Source organism: Hyaena hyaena, unplaced genomic scaffold (genome assembly GCF_003009895.1).
Source record: "Hyaena hyaena isolate Hyena2069 unplaced genomic scaffold, ASM300989v1 scaffold_208, whole genome shotgun sequence".
Taxonomy (NCBI): domain Eukaryota; kingdom Metazoa; phylum Chordata; class Mammalia; order Carnivora; family Hyaenidae; genus Hyaena; species Hyaena hyaena.
In genome coordinates this window covers 214,248-234,752 of record NW_024080839.1, presented here as the reverse complement: position 1 = coordinate 234,752, position 20,505 = coordinate 214,248, and the positions used below count along the sequence as shown (strand labels likewise).

The 20,505-nt window shown below is 39.1% G+C and overlaps 1 protein-coding gene across 1 annotated transcript in view; it reads left to right on the top strand.

Annotated features, from left to right (window-relative positions):
• KCNH5 (potassium voltage-gated channel subfamily H member 5) overlaps positions 1 to 20,505 on the top strand; it is a 308,323-nt gene that overhangs the window by 92,553 nt on the left and 195,265 nt on the right. The window contains exon 7 of the mRNA XM_039242113.1: positions 3,868 to 4,294. Coding sequence (XP_039098044.1) covers positions 3,868 to 4,294 — 427 coding nt within the window. The remainder of the gene's footprint in view (positions 1 to 3,867; positions 4,295 to 20,505) is intronic.

Here is a 20,505-nt window from a genome sequence, read left to right as displayed (position 1 = left end):
AACTGACGAATGGATCAAGAAGATGTGGTTTATCTATACCATGGAATACTACATGGCAATGAGAAAGAATGAAATCTGGCCATGTGTAGCAACGTGGATGGACCTTGAGGGTGTTATGCTGAGGGAAATAAGTCAGGCAGAGAAGGACAGATACCATATGTTTTCATGTGTGGGTGGATTAGGAGAAACTTAACAGAGGACCAAGGGGGAGAAGGGGAAAAATAGTTGGGAAGAGGGAGGGAGGCAGACCATGAGACTCTTGAATACTGAGAACAAATTGAGGGCTGATGGGGGAGGGGGAGAGAGGAAGGGGCAATGGGCATGGAGGAGGGCAGTTGTGGGGATGAGCGCTAGGTGTTATATGGAAACCAAGTTGACAATAAACTAAGAAAGATAAATAAATAGCCAAAAAAATCCAGCTGTTTCACTTTGAATTTTGATGGTAATGATCACATTAAATGCTCTTGAAGGGGTGCCTGGGTGGCTCAGTCGGTTAAGCGTCCGACTTCAGCTCAGGTCATGATCTCACAGTTCGTGAGTTCAATCCCCATGTTGGGCTCTGTGCTGACTGCCAGCTCAGAGCCTGGATCCTTTTTCAAATTCTGTGTCTCCCTCTCTCTCTGACCCTCCCCTGCTTACACTGTTTCTCTCTCTCTCTCTCTCAGAAATAAATAAAAAACATAAAAAAAATAAATGCTCTTGAATACAAAACAATAGTGAATGAAAAGTTAAAACAGCTTTCCAAATAAAGCAAGCTTGCCTATTTGCACATAAATAATTCTGAATAACAGTTTCTGATTTTACACATCCTGGAAGGCAACACTCTGGACAAATTCAAAGGTGAAACTTCAGGGTTGTGTTTGGGAACAAACAGGAGTTTGCTGTGGTGGGAGCACTACTGTGATACATAGACAGTGGAGATGACAGAGGTGGGGCTGGGCACCGTGAAGGCCTGCACTGGAGACTGTGGTTGATGCAATGTCTATGATGAGGCCCTGAAGGGTACTGTATATTAGAAGGATGAATCTTGCAAGGATCGTTGGGGGAAAGAATTTAAGAGGTTGGTTGTTGTGGGACAGGCACTAAGAATCTGAGGCACTAGGAGTATTAGGAGCTCATACTTAATCCTGTAGGTATTAGGTCACAGTAAAGGTTGAAGAGGGACATGAATAGATAGATAGAATTTAAATACATACGGACTGGTAGCCTGTATAGTGTGATCTGAATAAAGGAAGTAGGAATAGAGTGAGGGTGGCTGATAGAGAGGCTCTTGCAGTCACACAAGGAAGAAAAGTTATGAAGTCATGACCAAGATAAGGCCTTGGGAATAGGAAAGGGAAATTTTTGAGAGGTTTATTAAGTTGATGTATTTCGAGCACTTGCTCATGTCTTGGGATAACATTGGATAACCAGCTGGGGATGGCAGGAAGCTCATGCCCACGTCTGAGGGATGGGACAGGTAATAATGTCACTCATAAGAGTAGGAGATGGAGAACTCATTTAGGTGGAACAAAGGATTCCCTTTGGGACCAATTACCTTGTGAACACCCATGACACATTTAAATGCAGATGTTTCATGAGTATTTGGCCTCTGTATCAGGAACTCAGGAGACAGGACCGGTGAATGATTCACATACAGAAATCAGTTGAATCATGCATATGCAGTAGATAAGGCAGGAGAGGGCTGAGGAACATCATGATGAGAACCCTAACACATCATAGAAGCATGGAGAGGGGTAGCCCTAGAAAATGATTTTGAAAGAGAGGTTGGTTGGGGAGTTGGCAAAACTCAGGAGAAAGTGGTGTCATAGAACCTGTGGCGGAGCTTGCATGCTTGCAAAATACCTTGTGATGTTTACGTAGTGTTAGATGTGACCATAGAAAGTAGTGCTTTTTAATTAAGTGCGGTCCAGAGCAGGTACCCTTTGAGGCGGACCACCTCCCTGTGAAGGGCTCTGCCTACATCAGAGATCAGGAGGGTGTGCTCTCCCAGCATTTGGACCTAATTCTAATAGCCCCTGATTTTCATATTGTGGTTGAGAGTTGGGACTTTTTCACTTTGAGGATAATGATTTCCTCTCTGTTTTTTCTTCTCTTTGTTTTTAGAGAAAAAAATTTTTCAGGTAGAAATACCTTTTCTGTGCAGTATTTTAACAGAAGTATCAGAGTTCCTTTAAAATTTTAGGCTAACTAGAGAAGTACAACATCTGTGGCAAATTTTAGTTTTTAATTTAATCCTGTGTTGAGTTTGTCATGCATTTGGACTGTGGATTTCTTCAGAGCAGAAGCAAGGCATATTTATGTTCATGTCCCCAGGGCCTAACTCAGAGTTTGGCCTGTGGAAGTGCTTAAGAAGTGCTTATTTTTGTTGTTGTTGTTGTTCGTGAACGCACAGCTCCATTCCTGAGAGCGTCCAAGCTGTCTTGAATCTTTTTGCCTTTCAATATCTCATGTCACTGAATTATGCCAGTTCATCTTCGGGATTTTCATAATTCTTCTTTTTTTTTTAAGCACTTAAAGTTCGGTATCCGTTCCCTCCCTCAAGTGTTCAAGCAAAATGAGAAGTTATTTTAAGGTGGTACCGATGCTGCAGCATTTGAGAATAGGAACTGAAATGGAGCCTAAGGTATTGAGGTTGAGACAGAAAACTCTCAAAATGCTCCTGCTACTCTGTCATTTCTACAAGGTCTCTTGTTTCTACTTCTCTTTGTTCTCTCTCTTTAAAATATTTATTTTGAAAAATTTAAGTCCGATGCTACCATATGGAGTAGGATATAACCAAATGCCTTAGTAACCCTTTGCCTTAACTGTCAAGAACTTTGCAATGCCAAAATTAGTCTTACTAACGTCACATCTGTTCCACTATACCGACCAATTCCTTTGTGTTTGTCAGGAGGAAGCTCAGAGTGAGTTATGCTAGACTGAGAAAGAATTAGCAATAAGGGAGTCATGGTCTTCGTGAGACTTGGAGGTGATGGTCAGAGGAGAGCCTTCCGGATCACAGCTCTAAATTCCCTGCCTGCATCAGGAATGAATTTATCGTCTTTTCCCACATGGCTTATTGTATGCTTCCAAAAAGAATAATTATGGGGCTTTCATTGATTGAAGAAAGTGTATTCTGTATTTCCATTTGGAAAATGCTGTCTTTGGATTTTAAGCTTCTAAGCAAAATATAAATTATCTTGTTGCTGTTCCCTTCTTTTCTGTGACTATTGCTAGAGGATGATCGGATTTTGCACATTACGTACCCATTCTATGTTCAACTCTTAACTTTTTCAGGGCTCTACAAATTTAGTGCTTATCATGACTGTGACAGGAGGTAGTGGTAGCAACAATGGCATTTGCTCATTGTCCCCGTATGTACAGAAGTATTTCCTGTTTGCTTGCCAGTATGATGGGATTCCTTTTTCAGAAGTTTTACCACTCATAGCTATTATAAAATGAGAAGTAAAAATAAATGTTTTTGAGTAGAGGAAAAGTTTTATAGGAAGAAGTAATAAAAGATCTGATTTCATCATCCCATTTCTATGCTCTGTATATATTGCATTTGAGCAATTTTCTCTTTTGTTTTTTTCCTCTGTGCTATTTATACTTCACTTATGAAGATAAATAAGATCTTTCTCAGCTAATGAAAAGTTGTCTTATTTAATAATTCAGAAATACCTTATTTCTCGGTGGGAAAAAATTTTCTCTTTATAAAAGTTTCTTTATGATTTTAGATTTTTTTTGTTGACAAAGTCAGAGCTATATCATGTGTATATTCTTAGCATATAAATGGGCGATCAAGTTCATGAAGGTAAACCATTGAATTGTTTCTGAGCCTTTTCTTTTCTGAAAGTGTCCTGTCCTTTCTTTTCTTTTCTTTAGGGAATCAGCAGTCTCTTCAGTTCTTTAAAGGTGGTGCGTCTCTTGCGACTGGGCCGTGTTGCTAGGAAATTGGACCATTACCTAGAGTATGGAGCTGCAGTCCTTGTGCTCTTGGTGTGTGTGTTTGGACTCGTCGCCCACTGGCTGGCCTGCATATGGTACAGCATCGGGGACTACGAGGTCATTGATGAAGTGACGAACACAATCCAAATAGACAGTTGGCTCTACCAGCTGGCCTTGAGCATTGGGACTCCGTATCGCTATAATACCAGTGCAGGGATATGGGAAGGAGGACCCAGCAAGGATTCTCTTTACGTGTCCTCTCTCTACTTTACCATGACAAGCCTTACAACCATAGGATTTGGAAACATAGCTCCTACCACAGATGTGGAGAAGATGTTTTCGGTGGCCATGATGATGGTTGGCTGTAAGTATCTTGTTTTTCTTTTTAAATGACGAAAAAAATTGTTGTTGTTGGTTTTCCAGGCCCCGGTCTCTAGCAGGATTAAAATGAAACTACTTTGTCTTCAGAAAGGTGTTTAATCCATAATATTTGCATTGCTTTAATTTTTATCCAGCCTTAAAAAATAAACATGCAAACTAATACATTTTACTTTTCAGGATGTATGAACACATGAAAAACAGTGTGGTTAGAGTGGTATGAAAATCAGAATGGGAAGTCTTTGATTTAATTCTATTCACAGTCTTCTAACGGGCAGAGTTCTTTCCAAGAGAGACCAGCATCTAGAAAAGCAGTGTCTGGCACATCGCATAGGTTTTGTTGGCAGTGTATTAAATTCCAAAAAAGCAGCCAGGATATGATGGGTGATACATAGTTTAGAAAATAGTTAGTAATTGAATTCTTGACTAATGTTGATTTCAGGATAGTTTTCTGTAGGTTTTTACAGTAAGAATAATAAGAAAAGTTTTCCAAATCTTGTCTCCATTGCAAACACTCTAGGTTAATAAAAACTCTAGGTTTAATATATGCTCCTTTGAGAAAATGGAAAGATTAGTAAATACAAGCTCATTTGGCAGTGACAAGAATATCTGGGAGTTAGTAGGCATCCTTAGTACTAAATGCCTGGATAGTGTTCCTGGGACTAGAATGTTCTCTAAAGGAGTTGTAAGACCATGGTTCTATACTCAGACTGAGATTGGATTGTGTCAGAAGATCAGAATATTAAGGAAATAGATCTCAAGGAAGGTCTTTTAAAAGAAGATTATGGGGGACACTTCACCATCATCTAAACCTTCAAATTGACTTAGATGATTTATCCAAACCTAATTCTGACCCCCAGAGTAACCTCAAGATCATCATACTGGAGATATGGTTAGTGTCATTAATACCTCTTAAACCTTTAGGTCATGGTCATTGGTTTGTGGTATAAGACATCCTTTCTGAGATTCCACATTGTGTAGGTTTATGTTTTTTTTAAGTTTGTTTATTTTGAGAGAGAGAGAAAAAAAAGCATGAGTGGAGCAGGGGCAGAGGCAGAGAGAGCGGCAGAGAGAATCACAAGCAGGCTCTGCACTAATAGTGCAGAGCCCAACGCGAGGCTTGAGCTCATGACCTGAAAGATGGAGTCAGCTGCTTAACGGACTGAGCCACCCAGGTAGCCCTATATTTTGACAATGATGGGAAAGATGTTAAGAATATCAAGGAATATCAGGAATATCAAGAGGCCTATGAAAGGTCAATGTCTTCGGTCAAAGTAAAGTAGTTTTCACATTTTCAGAGCTGATAATATTTGACAGCTATTTGAGCACCAATGTTGGCAGTTTAGCTTCCATCTCTGTGCTCCTCTGTGCAAGCACAAAAACAAGAAGGCACAGGTTATACTCACTGTTTAGAGTTAAAGAGGTAGACTGAGAATGACAAGTGCTGTATGCTTCAGAGGTTTGTGGGAGGAAATATGTTCCTTCATGCAAAAAGATCCTGATGATTAAACTGTTGTCCGTATACCCAATGTGGTAAGATGTATCGGTGATTTATAAATTCAGAAGACAGCATTTTGTCAGATGTGGTATTTATTGCTCTACTGCTTTTAGTATTATATAGTGCATTTTACCTTACACTTGACCATCGTCAGATTAACAAAGTTATCTTGAAGCAATTATTGATTCACTGGAAGTTGCAAAGATAGGACAGAGAAGACCTTTGTGCCTTTTGCCTAGTTTCCTCCAATAATGACATCCTGTAGAATCCAGCACAAGATAAACATTGGCACTGGTACAACATGTGTATATATATAGTTCTGTGTTGTTGTTGTTGTCGTTTATCATGTGAAGATTCCTGTAACTACCATTGAAATCAATATACAGAATTGTTCCATCACCACAGAAACCTTTCTCATGTTACCCCTTTATAGTTCTACCCACCCCTTCCCCTACAGCATCCCTAGCCCCTGGCAACTACTGATTTGCTCTTCACCTATGTAATGTGATTTTGAGAATGTTATGTAAATGGAATCATGAAAAATGTGACCTTTTGACATCGGCTTTTTCCAGTCAACATAACCCCTTGAAATCCATCAAAACTTTACTTGGTTCACTTGGTCCCGTTCTTTCTCTACTTCATGTGTGGCCAATATATTGCTATATCTAAATGCCTTTCTCTTTCTTTACTTTTTCTTTAGTTCTTGACTTGATATCAAGATGAAGACCTAGTCTCAAACTTGGTCCTTTTCTTTTCTGAATTTCTGCTATTTCCTTTTAACAGTTGAGCAGTAGCTTTCTCTTTATAAACTAGCTTCTGATATATATATATTTTTTTTTTTTTTGCCTGTTGACTTTAGGGTTTTTTTTTTTTTTTAATAGTTTATTGTCAAATTAGTTTCTACATAACACTCAGTGCTCATCCCCAAAGTGCCCTCCTTCATGCCCATCCCCCCCTCCCCCCCACATCCATCAGTCCTCAGTTTTTGTCAGCATTCAAGAGTCTCTCATGGTTTGCCTCTCTCCCTTTCCCCCACCATTTCCGCCCTTCTTCTCCCCCTTGGTCCTCCGTCAAGTTCCTCCTAATCCTCCTATACGTGCACACATATGATATTTGTCCTTCTCTGCCTGACTTATTTCCCTCAGCATAACACCCTCAAGGTCCATCCATGTTGCTACACATGGCCAGATTTCATTGTTTCTCATTGCCATGTAGTATTCCATGGTATAGATAAACCACATCTTCTTGATCCATTCATCTGCTGATGGACACTTAGGCTCTTTCCATGTTTTAGCTATTGTGGAGAGTGCTGCTATGAACATTGGGGTACATGTGCTCCTATGCCTCAGCATTTCTGTATCCCTTGGGTAAATTCCTAGCAGTGCTATTGCTGGGTCATAGGGGAGTTCTATTGTTAGTTTCCTGAGGAACCTCCACACTGTTTTCCAGAGGGGCTGTACCAGTTTACATTCCCACCAACAGTGCAGGAGGGTGCCCGTTTCTCCACATCCTCGCCAGCATCTAGAGTTCTCTGATTTGCTCATTTTAGCCACTCTGACTGGCGTGAGGTGGTATCTCAGTGTGGTTTTGATTTGTATTTCCCTGATGAGGAGGGATGCTGAGCATCGTTTCATGTGTCTGTTGGCCATCTGGATGTCCTCTTTGGAGAAGTGCCTGTTCATGTCTTCTGCCCATTTCTTCACTGGGTTGTTTGTTTTTCGGGCGTGGAGTTTGGTGAGTTCCTTATAGATTCTGGATATTAACCCTTTATCTGATATGTCATTTGCAACTATCTTTTCCCATTCCGTTGGTTGCCTATTAATTTTCTGGGTTGTTTCCTTTGCTGTGCAGAAGCTTTTAATCTTGATGAGGTCCCAACAGTTTATTTTTGCTCTCGATTCCCTTGCTTTTGGGGATGTGTCAAGTAAGAAGTTGCTGCGGTGGAGGTCAAGGAGGTTGTTTCCTGCTTTCTCCTCTAGGGTGTTGATAGTTTCCTGTCTCACGTTCAGATCCTTTATCCATTTTGAGTTGATTTTTGTGCATGGTGTGAGAAAATGATCTAGTTTCATTCTTCTGCATGTTGCTGTCCAGTTCTCCCAACACCATCTGTTAAAAAGGTTGTCTTTTTTCCATTGGATATTCTTTCCTGCTTTGTCAAAGATCAGTTGGCTGTATACTTTTGGGTCCACTTCTGAGTTCTCAATTCTGTTCCATTGGTCTATGTGTCTGTTTTTGTGCCAATACCATACTGTCTTGAGGATGACAGCTTTGTAGTAGAGGCTGAAGTCTGGGATGGTGATACCTCCCGTTTTGGTTTTATTTTTCAGTATTACTTTGGCTATTCGGGGTCTTTTGTGGTTCCATACAAATTTTTGGATAGTTTGTTCTAGTTTTGAGAAGTATGCTGGTGCAATTTTGATTGGAATTGCATTGAATGTGTAGAGTGCTTTAGAAGGTATCTCCCTGGAACAATGTTGGCAATAGAAACTGGACTTGAGGCATTAAAAAAAAAACCCTATGTCTAAAGCACTCTACACATAGGGTTTTTTTTTTAATGCCTCAAGTCCAGTTTCTATTGCCAACATTGTTCCAGGGAGATACCTTTTAATTTCCTTCTTAGTCCTTGGGTCCTTAGTAATTTAATGGTATGTTTCCTTTGCAACAACCCAAGAGGTTGATAGAAAACTGTCAAGACCCATGAAGTGTAACAGTAACTTCTCACAATTCCAAAATTTATTAGACACAGAAGCTCAAAATATCAATCAAATGTGCCTATTGAAGCTATTTGTAAACTTAGTATCACTTTTTTTCCCCCTACAATAACACCAAGGAAAACAAAACAAGCTACTACTGTTCCCAGAATGTGTTGTCAGCCATAGATATAGCGGGGGATTTAGTCTCTCTCTGTCTGCCTCTCTGTCTGTGTGTGTGTGTGTGTGTGTGTGTGTGTGTGAGAGAGAGAGAGAGAGAGAGAGAGAGAGAGAGAGATAGGGAAGGAGAGTGAGGGAAGTGGGAGGTAGAAAACAGAAAGGTTCATGCTTTTAGTTGTGTTAAGATTCTAGTCCATCCATGCTGGCTGTTTGAGAAATACCACTTACAACCTTAAAACACAGTAACTGAGAAAAGTGTTTTATCAGAGGGTTGATGGAGATGCCAATTGCCTATATGCTGTCGAGAAAAAAGCCTATATTCTGTGGAAAAAATAATCACTACTTGTAAATCATAGCTTCTTTTTCTGGAGAAAATCATCTGAAATTTTCATGCCTTTTAGCAAAATTGAGAAATTTTAGTGGCAAAAATTACACTTCCTAGGTCCTTTCTGAGCCCTCTTCTTCTCTTCTTTCTTTCTTTAATGGGCTTTCCTCTCTGACCTCTAGGTCCTCTCCACCACCCCCTCCACCCCCCACGACGCTGAATTGCATGTGGACTCCATCCCAGAACACAGTCTCAAGGTTCTCCTTGTTTTTGTCAGACAAATCTTTAGACAAAATTTATGACCGAGGCATCCCTTCAATCCCAGTCACTCTGTGTTCCCTCCTGATTCCTTCTGCATCAGCAAGATCCCAGGGTTTTCTTTTTCCTGCTATCTGGAGATTTCTTAGACTTAAATCTTTTGTTCTATCATTTGCCCAAGGTGGAGAATCCCCTTGCTCAGTTTACAGAACTAGAAAAGTTTTTTGGATCTTCTCAACATGGTCTACCATGCATTCTTTATCTCAGTTGTATCTCTTCTCAGCTCTGGCATGCTCTATGCCTTGAATAGAACTCCATGGCTCTGGTAGCAGCCATTATACCACCTCCAGATAGTTAACTCTCTCCCATTCCTCTGTATTTGTCCATGAACCTGACAACTCTGCTGACATTCATGAAATTCACTACCCGAGGACATTTATTTCACAAATAAAAAATATTGTGAAAAGATATTTTTGTGTTTAGTTCTGCAGCAGTAGTGGAACATAGCATACTTTGAAAAAATGTTTTCTTTATTTTTGGGAGTGAGTGAGCAGGGGAGGGACATAGACAGTAGGGAGACAGGAGACAGAGAATCTCAAGCAAGCCCTGCATTGTCAGCGCAGAGCTTGATGCAGGGCTCGAACTCAAAAACACCGAAATCATGACCTGAGCCAAAATCAAGAGTCAGGCCTTCAATCGACTGAGACACCCAGGCACCCTGCGTACTTTTTTTTTTTTTTTAAGATCAAGATGTGGGTAATCTCTTTGCTTACTTGCAGAGTAAATATTTCATGATGCCTTCATGAAATGTTCACTAATCCATTTCATTTGTATAATCTTATTGATCCCTTAATAATTTTCTTTTTTCCAAAGATTAGCAGACTAATTTTGCTTCTATTCAGAAAGCACCTTAGTGCACTCATGATTTGTTTTGATGACTATAAAACAAAGCAGTATGAGAATGGAATTTTTCTGATATGATTATCCTTTTGTCTTAATGTATTTTTATGAATCTGTTTCTAAATATTAGGGAAGCAATTACTTAGTTTCTTCTTCATTACTAAATGATCACATAAATTATATTTTACTTTAATCCAACCATTATAAATATCTATACACTTGCATCTTTTACTATAATTTTTAAAAAAAGAAACAAAATATAAGTTATAAATAACTTTATGCCATAAATAATTTATGTCCAACCATAAATTTCTCTCTCTCTATTTTGTTCATTTACTTGCTTTATTTTGTTTTAATACACTGTTAAATACATTAGTAAACCCTTACACAGCATATTTCAAAGGACTGTAAGATTTGACTTTGAGTGGGGTGTGCCTGGGTGGCTCAGTTGGTTAAGTGTCCCACTCTTGATTTTGGCTCAGGCCAGGATCTCAACGTCATGGAATCGAGCCCCATTGAGCCCCATGCTTGGAGTGGAGCCTGCTTAAGATTCTCTCTCTCTTCTCTCTCCCTCTGCCCCTTCCCTGCGTGCACTCTCTCTTCCTCTCTCTAAAAACAATAAATAAATAAAATAATAAAAATGAAAAATTAAAATAAGATTAGGCTTTGGTTACTTATTTTGTTTAAAAGCATTTTTGTTTTGTTTTTTTCCATTGTTGCCTGCTTAGTTGCCAGACTGAGGCAACCACATGCCATACCTGACTCATATGGTATATGGCAATCAGAATCTGTCCTGGTGGGATGCCATGCAAATTAAGTCTTTAAAAGTAAAACGAAGACTAAAACCTATATCAAAACTGCTGAGGTTTATTGGTAGGCAGGTAGTCATAAAAATGATAATCTGCAGTTTTCAAATAGGATGTAATAGATGATAGCTCAACAGTCTAAGAACTTTGTGTAATTGACTGATACGGTTTACAATGTAGCAGGCAAATGGGGTAGCATATTTAGAAGTATAGCAGGGCCATCTGCTAGTGGGATGTGTGTGAAGAGAAATTCGAATCTCCATGTGGGGGGTTAAGCCACCAGGGAGCACTTGGTTACACACTGGTCACTCAGTATCATGCAGAAGAGACTGATGCCATGCACCATATTCTCCAGCTGATGATCTAATTTAGCATTCTTTGTTGAGTTCAGATAAAAGGCAAGCTGAGACTATAGGCATTGCTTTTATCCCTCTCCATTAGGAAAAGGAAATAAGTGGAAAATGTTGAAACCCAGAGATTGGGAGAATGTAGAATAAGTTGAGGGCAAGGGCCTGTGTGACCTTGGAGAGGCTTTGAATCTCTACGGTTTTAGTTTTCAGTTGGGTAATGCAGGAGTTGAAATAATGGCTTTTAATGTTTCTGTTTGTACCAACATACATCTCAGATTCTGTTAGTGCAGTTATGCCACTGTTAATGGAATTGGGTTGCTTATTGGTAATGAGGTTAATAATGAAATGGAAGAGGTGCCACTTACAGGTTTTAAGACTTTTCAGGTATATTACATATCTTGTTTTATTGGGAGTGAGGTGCATCTTTTATGGAATATATTCAGTAAAGAGGGGACACTGTCAGGAAATATTGTAGAGAAAAGAAAATATATTTTTGGAAAGAAATGTGATTTTTGAATAGAAATTAGGCAGCTAGATGGGCTGAAAAACATTGCTTCAGATATAAGTGCAGGCCCAGGGAGAAGTCTGTATACCAGACCAGTGAGAACTCTGAAGCATATTTGGCCTACATGGATATCCAGGCATGTTTCAAAGTGAGCTGGAATTTAAATAAAAACTTGGAAGAAATAGGGACGCCTGGGTGGCTTAGTCGGTTGAGTGTCCGACTTTCGCTTAGGTCATGATCTCGCGGTTCATGGGTTCGGGCCCCGCGTCGGGCTCTGTGCTGACTGCCAGCTCAGAGCCTGGAGACTGTTTCGGAGTCTGTGGCTCCCTCTCTCTCTGACCCTCCCCTGCTCACGCTGTCTCTCTCTCTCTCTCCTAGAAATAAATAAAACATTAAAAAATTTTTTTAAAAACTTGGAAGAAATAAAATAAAACCAAATAAAATAAAAATTAAAGAACTGCTTGAAAAAAATAAAAGTGAACAGTTGCCCTTTTCCAATATTAAAAAAAAATTATTCTACAGATCTTAACATGAGACTTTAGGTGACTGAGATACAATATTAAGTTACATGTTGAATTTCCTTTTGTCCTTGCTGTTGTGGTGTAGGTAGGAAGTGGAGTGTGAACATGCTGATTTTCATTTCTGGTTTTAGATTCGGCCAGATGGAGAGACTTTTAAGCTTAATGTTTATTTTGGAAACTGGGTCAGTTCTTTGTGTCTGCTTTACTTATGCTTGTAAAAAAGATTTACTTTCTTTTTTTTTAAAAAAATCTCTTTAATAAGCGGAGTATCCTATGAGGAAAAACATCTTGTGGAACACAAAGTTCAGGGTTATAAGTACATTTTTTCATGGTTTAGTGGTTTTCAGATGTATAGCCCAGTAGTTAGAAAAAGACTATGATGTGTACTTTATTCCATTTCTTATTCCAAATAGAACTTTTATCTTTTGCAGGAATGTTCTTTTATGCTCATGTATCTTTTTATGCCTAGTCACATTTTCACAAAGCCTCTCAGAGTCTATAAAGATTGAGTTTTCCCAGATAATAGGAAATTTTCTCAACGACTTAGTAATTAGTCTGGTCTCTTTGCAAGAGCTTGGTCTCTGGAACTACCTTGTGTCTTTGTAGCACTGAAAATTACTTAATTCATTCATTACTGTCCCAAATAGTTATTAAGCAGATAAACTGGATACTTTGTGGCTCTTATTAAGTTAGTGGTATGATGAGTGTCAGACAAGAGAATCACTGAATCATGTCTCTCTCCCATTCCTTCCATCCCCATCTCCATCTCCATGTCACCCGCATCTCCATCCTCATCCCCATCCTCATCTCTCTCCTCACATCCACATGCAACTCTTTCCCCACCTTCATTACTTCTCCATCTTCACTGCCATCTTATTTGCCTTTATACTGTGAGATAAAAGCTAAGACTGTGAACAAGTGAATAAAGAAGTTGGGCTGAACTACAGGGTAGATAAGAATAGGGGCTGTGTTTGCCCTATTTGTCATTACATACTTAGCACAAACTATTGTGCCTAGTTGATAGTTATGCTTATTAAACATGTTGATTGCATGAAAGAAGTTTACTTAGCTTATCCTGAGGAATGCAAGATTTCTAGGAGGAGATGACTCATGAGTTTAGAATACAAACATATATTGGACTTAGGTACTTATTGAAATAAAGAGAACATATGTGAAAAAAACAAGAATGAAATGACTTGGTCCTTTTGTAGAACTCCATGTATTTCACTTGCATAGCCTAGTAAGGAGTTTGTATTTTTTTCTAAAGGTTGGGGGAAAATAAGAATTTCATTCTTCTGTGTGGGAGATGAATTGGAGCAGATAAAGGCTGCAGGTAGAGAAACCAGTTAGGAGGCTGTTGGAATGATTCAAGAAGTCATAAACTATGGTGGTAGGGATATGGAGGATGGTACTTTCAGGACTGGCAAATTGTTTTTTCTGTAAAAGGACAGATAACAACTATCTTAGGCTTCATGGGCAAGTCTCTGTTGGTACTATTCAGGTCTGGTGTTGTAGTTTTTTTTTTTTAATGTTTATTTATTTATTTTGAGAGAGCCAGAGTGAGATGAGTGGGAGAGAGAGAGCACGAGCAAGGGAGGGACAGAGAGTGAGAGCGAGAACAAGAGAGAAATGGAGAGAGAGAATCCCAAGCAGGCTCTGCACTGTCAGCACAGAGCCTGATACAGAGCTCGAACCCATGAAATGTGAGATCGTGACCTGAGCTGAAAACAAAAGTTGGATGCTTAACTGACTGAGCCACCCAGACGCCTCTCTGTTGTTGTAATATTAAAAGAGGTAAAGACATAAATAAATGCCTATGTTCCAATAAAACTTAAAGCAGGTGGCAGGCCAGGTGTGGCATATTCGTACTTTCTCACAGTCTAGGAAGGCAGCATAGTTTATGGAAAGACCATGGGCTTTAGAGTCAGACAAACCTATGTTCAATTATTAAGAATTTACATCAGTTATCTAGACCATCATCTGTAAAATGGAGACCACTACATTGCAGAGTTTTTTGGAATACTGAAAAAATCGGTTGTTTATAACATTCCTGAAACCCTTTTTTAAGTTGTTATTGGTGAGTGGATAAATGTGTCAAATATGATAGAAGGACTGGAAGATTTCTGGTTAATTCACCTGCATGAATGACCACATTCTTCTCTGAGGAAAAAAAAAAGGAGCAACTATTCCTGGAGGAAGAGAATGGTTCTATTTTTGAACACGTTGAGTGTGAGGTGCCTGCAGGTCATTTAGTTGGTAATGTCCATTAGGCTAGGCACTTAAAAGTGTGATTTGGGGGTTCCAGAGATGTGAAGCATGGTGAGATCTCTGTGAATCACAGTGTAGAGTAAGTAATAGATGTCAAGAGAGTGCGAGGTAGATTCAGAATGAAGCCGGTGAAGGGTGACACTTGAGGAAGGAGGGCCACAGAAGGATAAGGAAGAGAACCGGAAGGATCAAAAGGAAGTATGGTTCCAGAAGTTTTTTGCAACTTCAAAAAGGAAGGGAGAACAGCAAGATAAATGGGATAGTGAGTCAGGAGGTCTGATAAACATTATGAGGTCATTGGTGACCTTCTCTGAGTAGTTTCATTGGATAGTTGAGAGGGAGAGAATCACATGGGGGAATTTACCTTTATGGGATATAAACCTTTTTTTCCTAATATGAAGGAAAATATGAAGAGAATTTTAACCTAGTGCAGGCGGATTATGCTTACACAGTATTTATTTTTTTTTACTGGCGACAATGCTTTTCCCTTTTTCTGAATCACCATTCAAGTTCAATTATATATATATATATATATATATATATATGTATATACACATATATACACACACATATATATACATATATATACACATATATATACACACATGTACACATATATATATACACACATATATATACATATATATACACATATATATGTATATATATATAAATTATACTATTAGATGTGTTACATAAACTTGGAGTTTTCTTTTCATGTTACAAGATAGAAAAGGAAAATTGACTTGGAAAGACTTTTTATGAAATTCCACTTTCTAAGAACAGGTATTTTAGTCAGGGAAGAATTTTATTTATCAAATTATATGGTAACCTTGTAACAAATTTGTGTTGATTCCTATGAGTGTGTATATTGTCCAAGATGAATGGTTACCTGGCAGGTGAAATTGTGCTCTGCTAAAAAAAGCACTAGGGACTTACATGATCCGTACGTATGTGGTATCAACTGATATATAATTTTAATTTTGCTGGAAATAAAATACAAACTTTTTCAAAGGTTAAAAGACTAACAAGTCCATATGAATATATTTAGGATTTGCTAAAATAAATGTTATACCCAGAAGGTTTTATGTATGAATTTAAGAATTCCTTTGGTATGCTCAGAGAGGGGATTTTCTTTGAAACAATTTCTAAGCCAGTTCCTAAGTGTCTGCTTCTTACCCCTTTACTTAATATTTATATAAATCAGGCTTCCCTGGGAGTAGAGGTGCCAGGTATACGGTTGTAGCTTTGGGCTTTGTGTGTGTAGATGGGAAGATTTTTATGGGATGAGAGTTATGTTCTAGTTGACTGTCAGGAAATACTGGAGGCTTTAAAAATTCTCTCTGAAGCTAGTTCTGAGCTACCCCTTTAGATACTGTCTTCTTTTAAGTTGAATTTATGTTTAATAGCCCCCAAAAGTCTTAATCTGTGAAAGTCTAATTTGGGAGCCTTACTGATTTAAAATGAATGTAAAGAAGGGTACTTAAACTCATATCTCTAGTTAAGACTTGGCAAAAGAAATTGGTGTTGACTCCTCTCATGAGACTTTGGGGTGGGTGCTGTTGACCTCAGGAACTTTTCTTATACTAAGTGGCTTATAACTTTGCCTTTTCAGTTTTCTTAGAAAAGGTCTCAAAGGAACACCACAGTAGGTATGTTTTCCAACTCCCTTCTCTTAGCAGGGAGCTAGCTAGAGAGCACTTTGCTCTGTCGCCCTTGCCCCTAGCCACCAATCCCAGACACACACCAGAATTCTAGATTCCATCGCCCCCTCTCCTGTCACTGCACTGTGTCCTAAAAAAATCCCGATCCAGATCTACCTTCCTCTTTTGCTTCTGTTTCAGGATTGCTGAGCACTGGCTGGAGTAAACCACAGCTATGTGAACAGGTGCCACTACAATACATTGTCATAATCTTACACATCTTTGCTTATTTTAGTCCATCTCCCTCTCACATTTTGCTAAGTAGCTATTCTTGTGCAGTTCTCATGTTTCCTTCTCCCCTCTCCTAAATCTCTGACTGTCCTTCTCTATTCGAGCAGATGGCCTTTCTTTTATTTCTCTGAAAAGGAAAAGGTCACTGTAGCAGAAGTGCATTTCTGTACCTTCTTGACCCTCTTACAAAGACTGGCTGGAAGAGAGAAATGGGCTGGGAGTGAGGGGGCAGCCAAACCACACAGGACCTTATGGGTCAAATTACCGACTTTTTTTTCCAAGTCAGATGGGAAGGCTTTTGAGAGTTTAGGGCCAAAGAGTGGCATGACTTGTCTTATGTTTTGTAAAGATCAATCTGGCGGCTGTGTGGAAAACAGACTATAAGGGATCCAGGATGGAAGAGGGCAGATAGGGTAATAGTCAAAGTGAGAGATGGTGGCAGTGGTAGAATAGGTTAGAATCTGGACAAATGTGAGGACCCACAAAATATGAGGGTATGAGAGAAAGCAAGGGTCAGGATTTAATGTAAGGCTTTTGGTGCAAGCAACTGCTAAGTTGACAATGGTCCTTTGTCATGTTGAGTGGACAGTTAATGTATATGAGTCTAGAGTTGTGTGCATGGTCATGTTATCTGTTTGATCCTTCAGTGTTTATTTCCTCCAATTATTTGTTTCTTCTGTGTTTTCCATCTCTCTAGCTCTCTACTGGCCCTTTCTCATCAGCTGATAAACATCTTCATGTCTCTTCAATCCAAAAAAAATACACATATGTGAATAAAAGAACATTTGAGTTTGTACTCTCTTTGCCTATGATTTAATTACCAGTTCTTTTTTTTTTTTTAAAGCAAGCTTCCAAAAGTATGAGTCTTTACTTTCTTATCCTAATTTACTACCTAAAAAGTGGACTTCTTTCCCCTACCAGCCCTAAACCCATTTGCTAAATTTCATACACACTTTTTTATCCATGCGGAAACATCTCTGGTTTTTTGATGTTTATCTCTCCCTGGTTTCTCTCCCTTTGCTCTGGCTGTTTCTTCTATTTCTTTTGCTGGATCTTATACTCCCTCCCTTAAATATTGGAAAGTGTGATGTTGGGAACAGATTTTTGAAATATCAAGGGCAGTTTTCTTGATAGGCTGAGTAGTGTCTCCTTCCAAGGAATGATTTAGGGGAACCAGACAACTTCTAGGTATCTCCCTGATCATTTTGTCTGATGGTCCCTGTTTTGTGTGTCTGTCCCTCCAGAAGTCCCCTGTGAAACTGCCACTTTGTTTTCTGAAAGATGTAAGTCTCTGTCAGCACATCAACATGGACTGAGCTTCAAACTAGCTCAGTGTCGCAATGAAGAAGAAAGAGAGGCTGAGATTTCAGAGGAGAGTGGAGAAAACATTTGGAGCATGGGCTGCTGCTTGGCAGGCGGGGGCAGGAAGGGGCTGAGGTGATGATGCCACGAGGGAAGAGACTCTTCAAGAAAAACTCTTATTCTTCCTAATTCTGTGGTAGAAAAGTAATGAGAGATTGATAAGTTATGCCCTTTTTCCCCCCCGACTTCTAGCCATAAGAACTGTCCTCCCTAGTGTGTCTAAAGTGTCCCTGGCTTCTATATCATATTATCCTTCTATTATGGGCTATAATTATGTTAATTCTTTCTTTACATATTTGCTGCTTATCTTCCCAGCTCAAATGGGAGCCGCAAAGGCAGGGAGCTTGTCTGTTGGGTTCACTCTATATATCTGGTATAATGAGAGCATAGTAGGTGCTCAGTAAATTCTTTTGAACAAGTGAATGGGTTTTGATACTCCATATTCAAAAGGTTATGTATTCAGAGCAAAGCAAAGCTATACCAGGTCTCCAGATCTAAGTATTTTAATGGTGGGTTTAAACTTTTATACAGTAGAACTTAGTTACACGAGTATGTGGCTGACTTCGTTTTCCTATAGAGAGCTTACTTGGTTTGTGACCTACCACTTCACTCTTTTCCATCTTTCAAAAGGTATCTTTGTTTAAAAAAAATTTCTTAAAGTTTATTAATTTATTTTGAGAGAGAGAGCAGAGGAGGGGCAGAGAGAGAGAGTGAGAGAGAGAGAGAAAGAGAGAGGGAGAGAATACCAAGCATGCTCTGCACCAGCAGTGCTGAGCCTGATACCGGGCTCGAACTCACAAACCATGACATCATGATAACCTGAGCCAAAACCAAGAGCCAGATGCTTAACCAACTGGGCCATCCAGGCGCCCCTCAGAATATATCTTTCATGCTGTATTTGTCCTACGGTTGCACTCCTTACTCTTTGTCACATACCAGAGAGTTCTGGATGGGAAGCAGGATACACTTCTCTGTTGCTCATAGGTTTCCCCTTACCTTATTTCAAGTTTCTTTTTTCATCTATATTTCTTGCTATTCTGCCCACCTGTTTCATTGCCTTTCCGCCGCCCCCAAAATTTTCTGGGAAAAGAGCTAAGATTTTAACAGTAAAAATAAAACACAACAAGAACAACAATAACAAAAAAGCCATTTGCTGTCTCAAGGGCCTGGCACTTGGAAAGGAAATCTATGCTTTCAAGATTATTGTTTTGGCTATGGACTTAAAAAAAGTCTAATTTGAAACTCAAAGCTGTGCTGCTTTCTTTGTTCCTCGCTGTGTCCATACTCTCCTTGACAAGTGTCTGACACTATTTCAGTAGGAGTGAAGCAGAGGGGCCATCAGGAAGAACCGGGGTTACAGGCACTCAGAATACTTCTGTGTGTGTTCCTCACCTGCAGTCATGGGCAGGTCCTGGAATGAAGAAGTGTGCTGCAGCCTCCCATTCGCTGTGTTCATTGGCTGTAGAAGAGAACTACCTGGGATTCAAATGGTTTGGAAGTAACTTTCTGTACCACGCATAGATTTAATGATAAAGTTTGGATGTTCTGTTCTTAGAGGCCACATAAGGTGAGGACTCCTTCAGCCTAAATCAGAAGTGTAAATATCCATGTCATTTTTGTTGTTACTGTTTGCTAAAAAAACAAAATCATACACCTGTAATTTGGAGAAATTTGCATCTTGAAACAAGTGTGTTCAAGTGTGTCCATTTACCCAAAGGGAACTTTCACTGGCTGCTGATGTTTGGTGAAAGACTTTCTATAGCTATGTGACTTTAACTGCTAATTAGTCATTGGAGAGATTCCCAGAGATAGGAAGGTGCACTGGTTAGAAAAGAATGGGATTTGGTTAATATGACAACCCCAGAGATGATAGAGCTGAAATAAACAGTAAGGGACTCAGGACCCACAAAGACAAGGAAGGAAATCAAGTATTTTCCAGACCTCTGGTTTTTCTGACTTGTTCTTAATTTAATCTGTGGCTAACTCAGATTGTCTGCCTATTTTTTTAATTTAGTTTTTAGATCAAAGTAATATATGCACATAAAGAACCAAAGAGTGCTATAAGATTTATTTTTGAAAAATAGAAGTTTCCTATTCCCTATGCACTTTTCTGTTTCCCAGCGATCACTTTAATATAGTTTCAGTTTTTCGTAAATATCTATCTTTTTATCTATAAATAGCATGATTATTGGAGAGAATTTTCAGTTTTAGTCATTATGTACTGACTTCCATCTTTGGAAGGTTAAAATATAATTCCCTTTGAATTATATTTGGCTCTGTCCACATCCCTTAACCACCACCACATATACATATATACATTTTTCAATTTTCAATCTTCTCAAAATATTTAGATCACAGATTTGATTAAGTCAATAGTGTGTCTTCATTATCATGACTATGCAAATGCTATTTGCAGTTGAATTATATGGTTTACGATGATTATATTCCTGTACTGCATTTGATTTTATGTCATTTTCCTTCTCAGTTTTTTTCCCTTACTGTTTATCTACTTATGAGAGAAAGTTCATGAGCAGAGGAAGTGCAGAGAGACAGGATCCAAAACAGGCTCCATACTGACAGTAGAGAGCCTGATGGGGGCT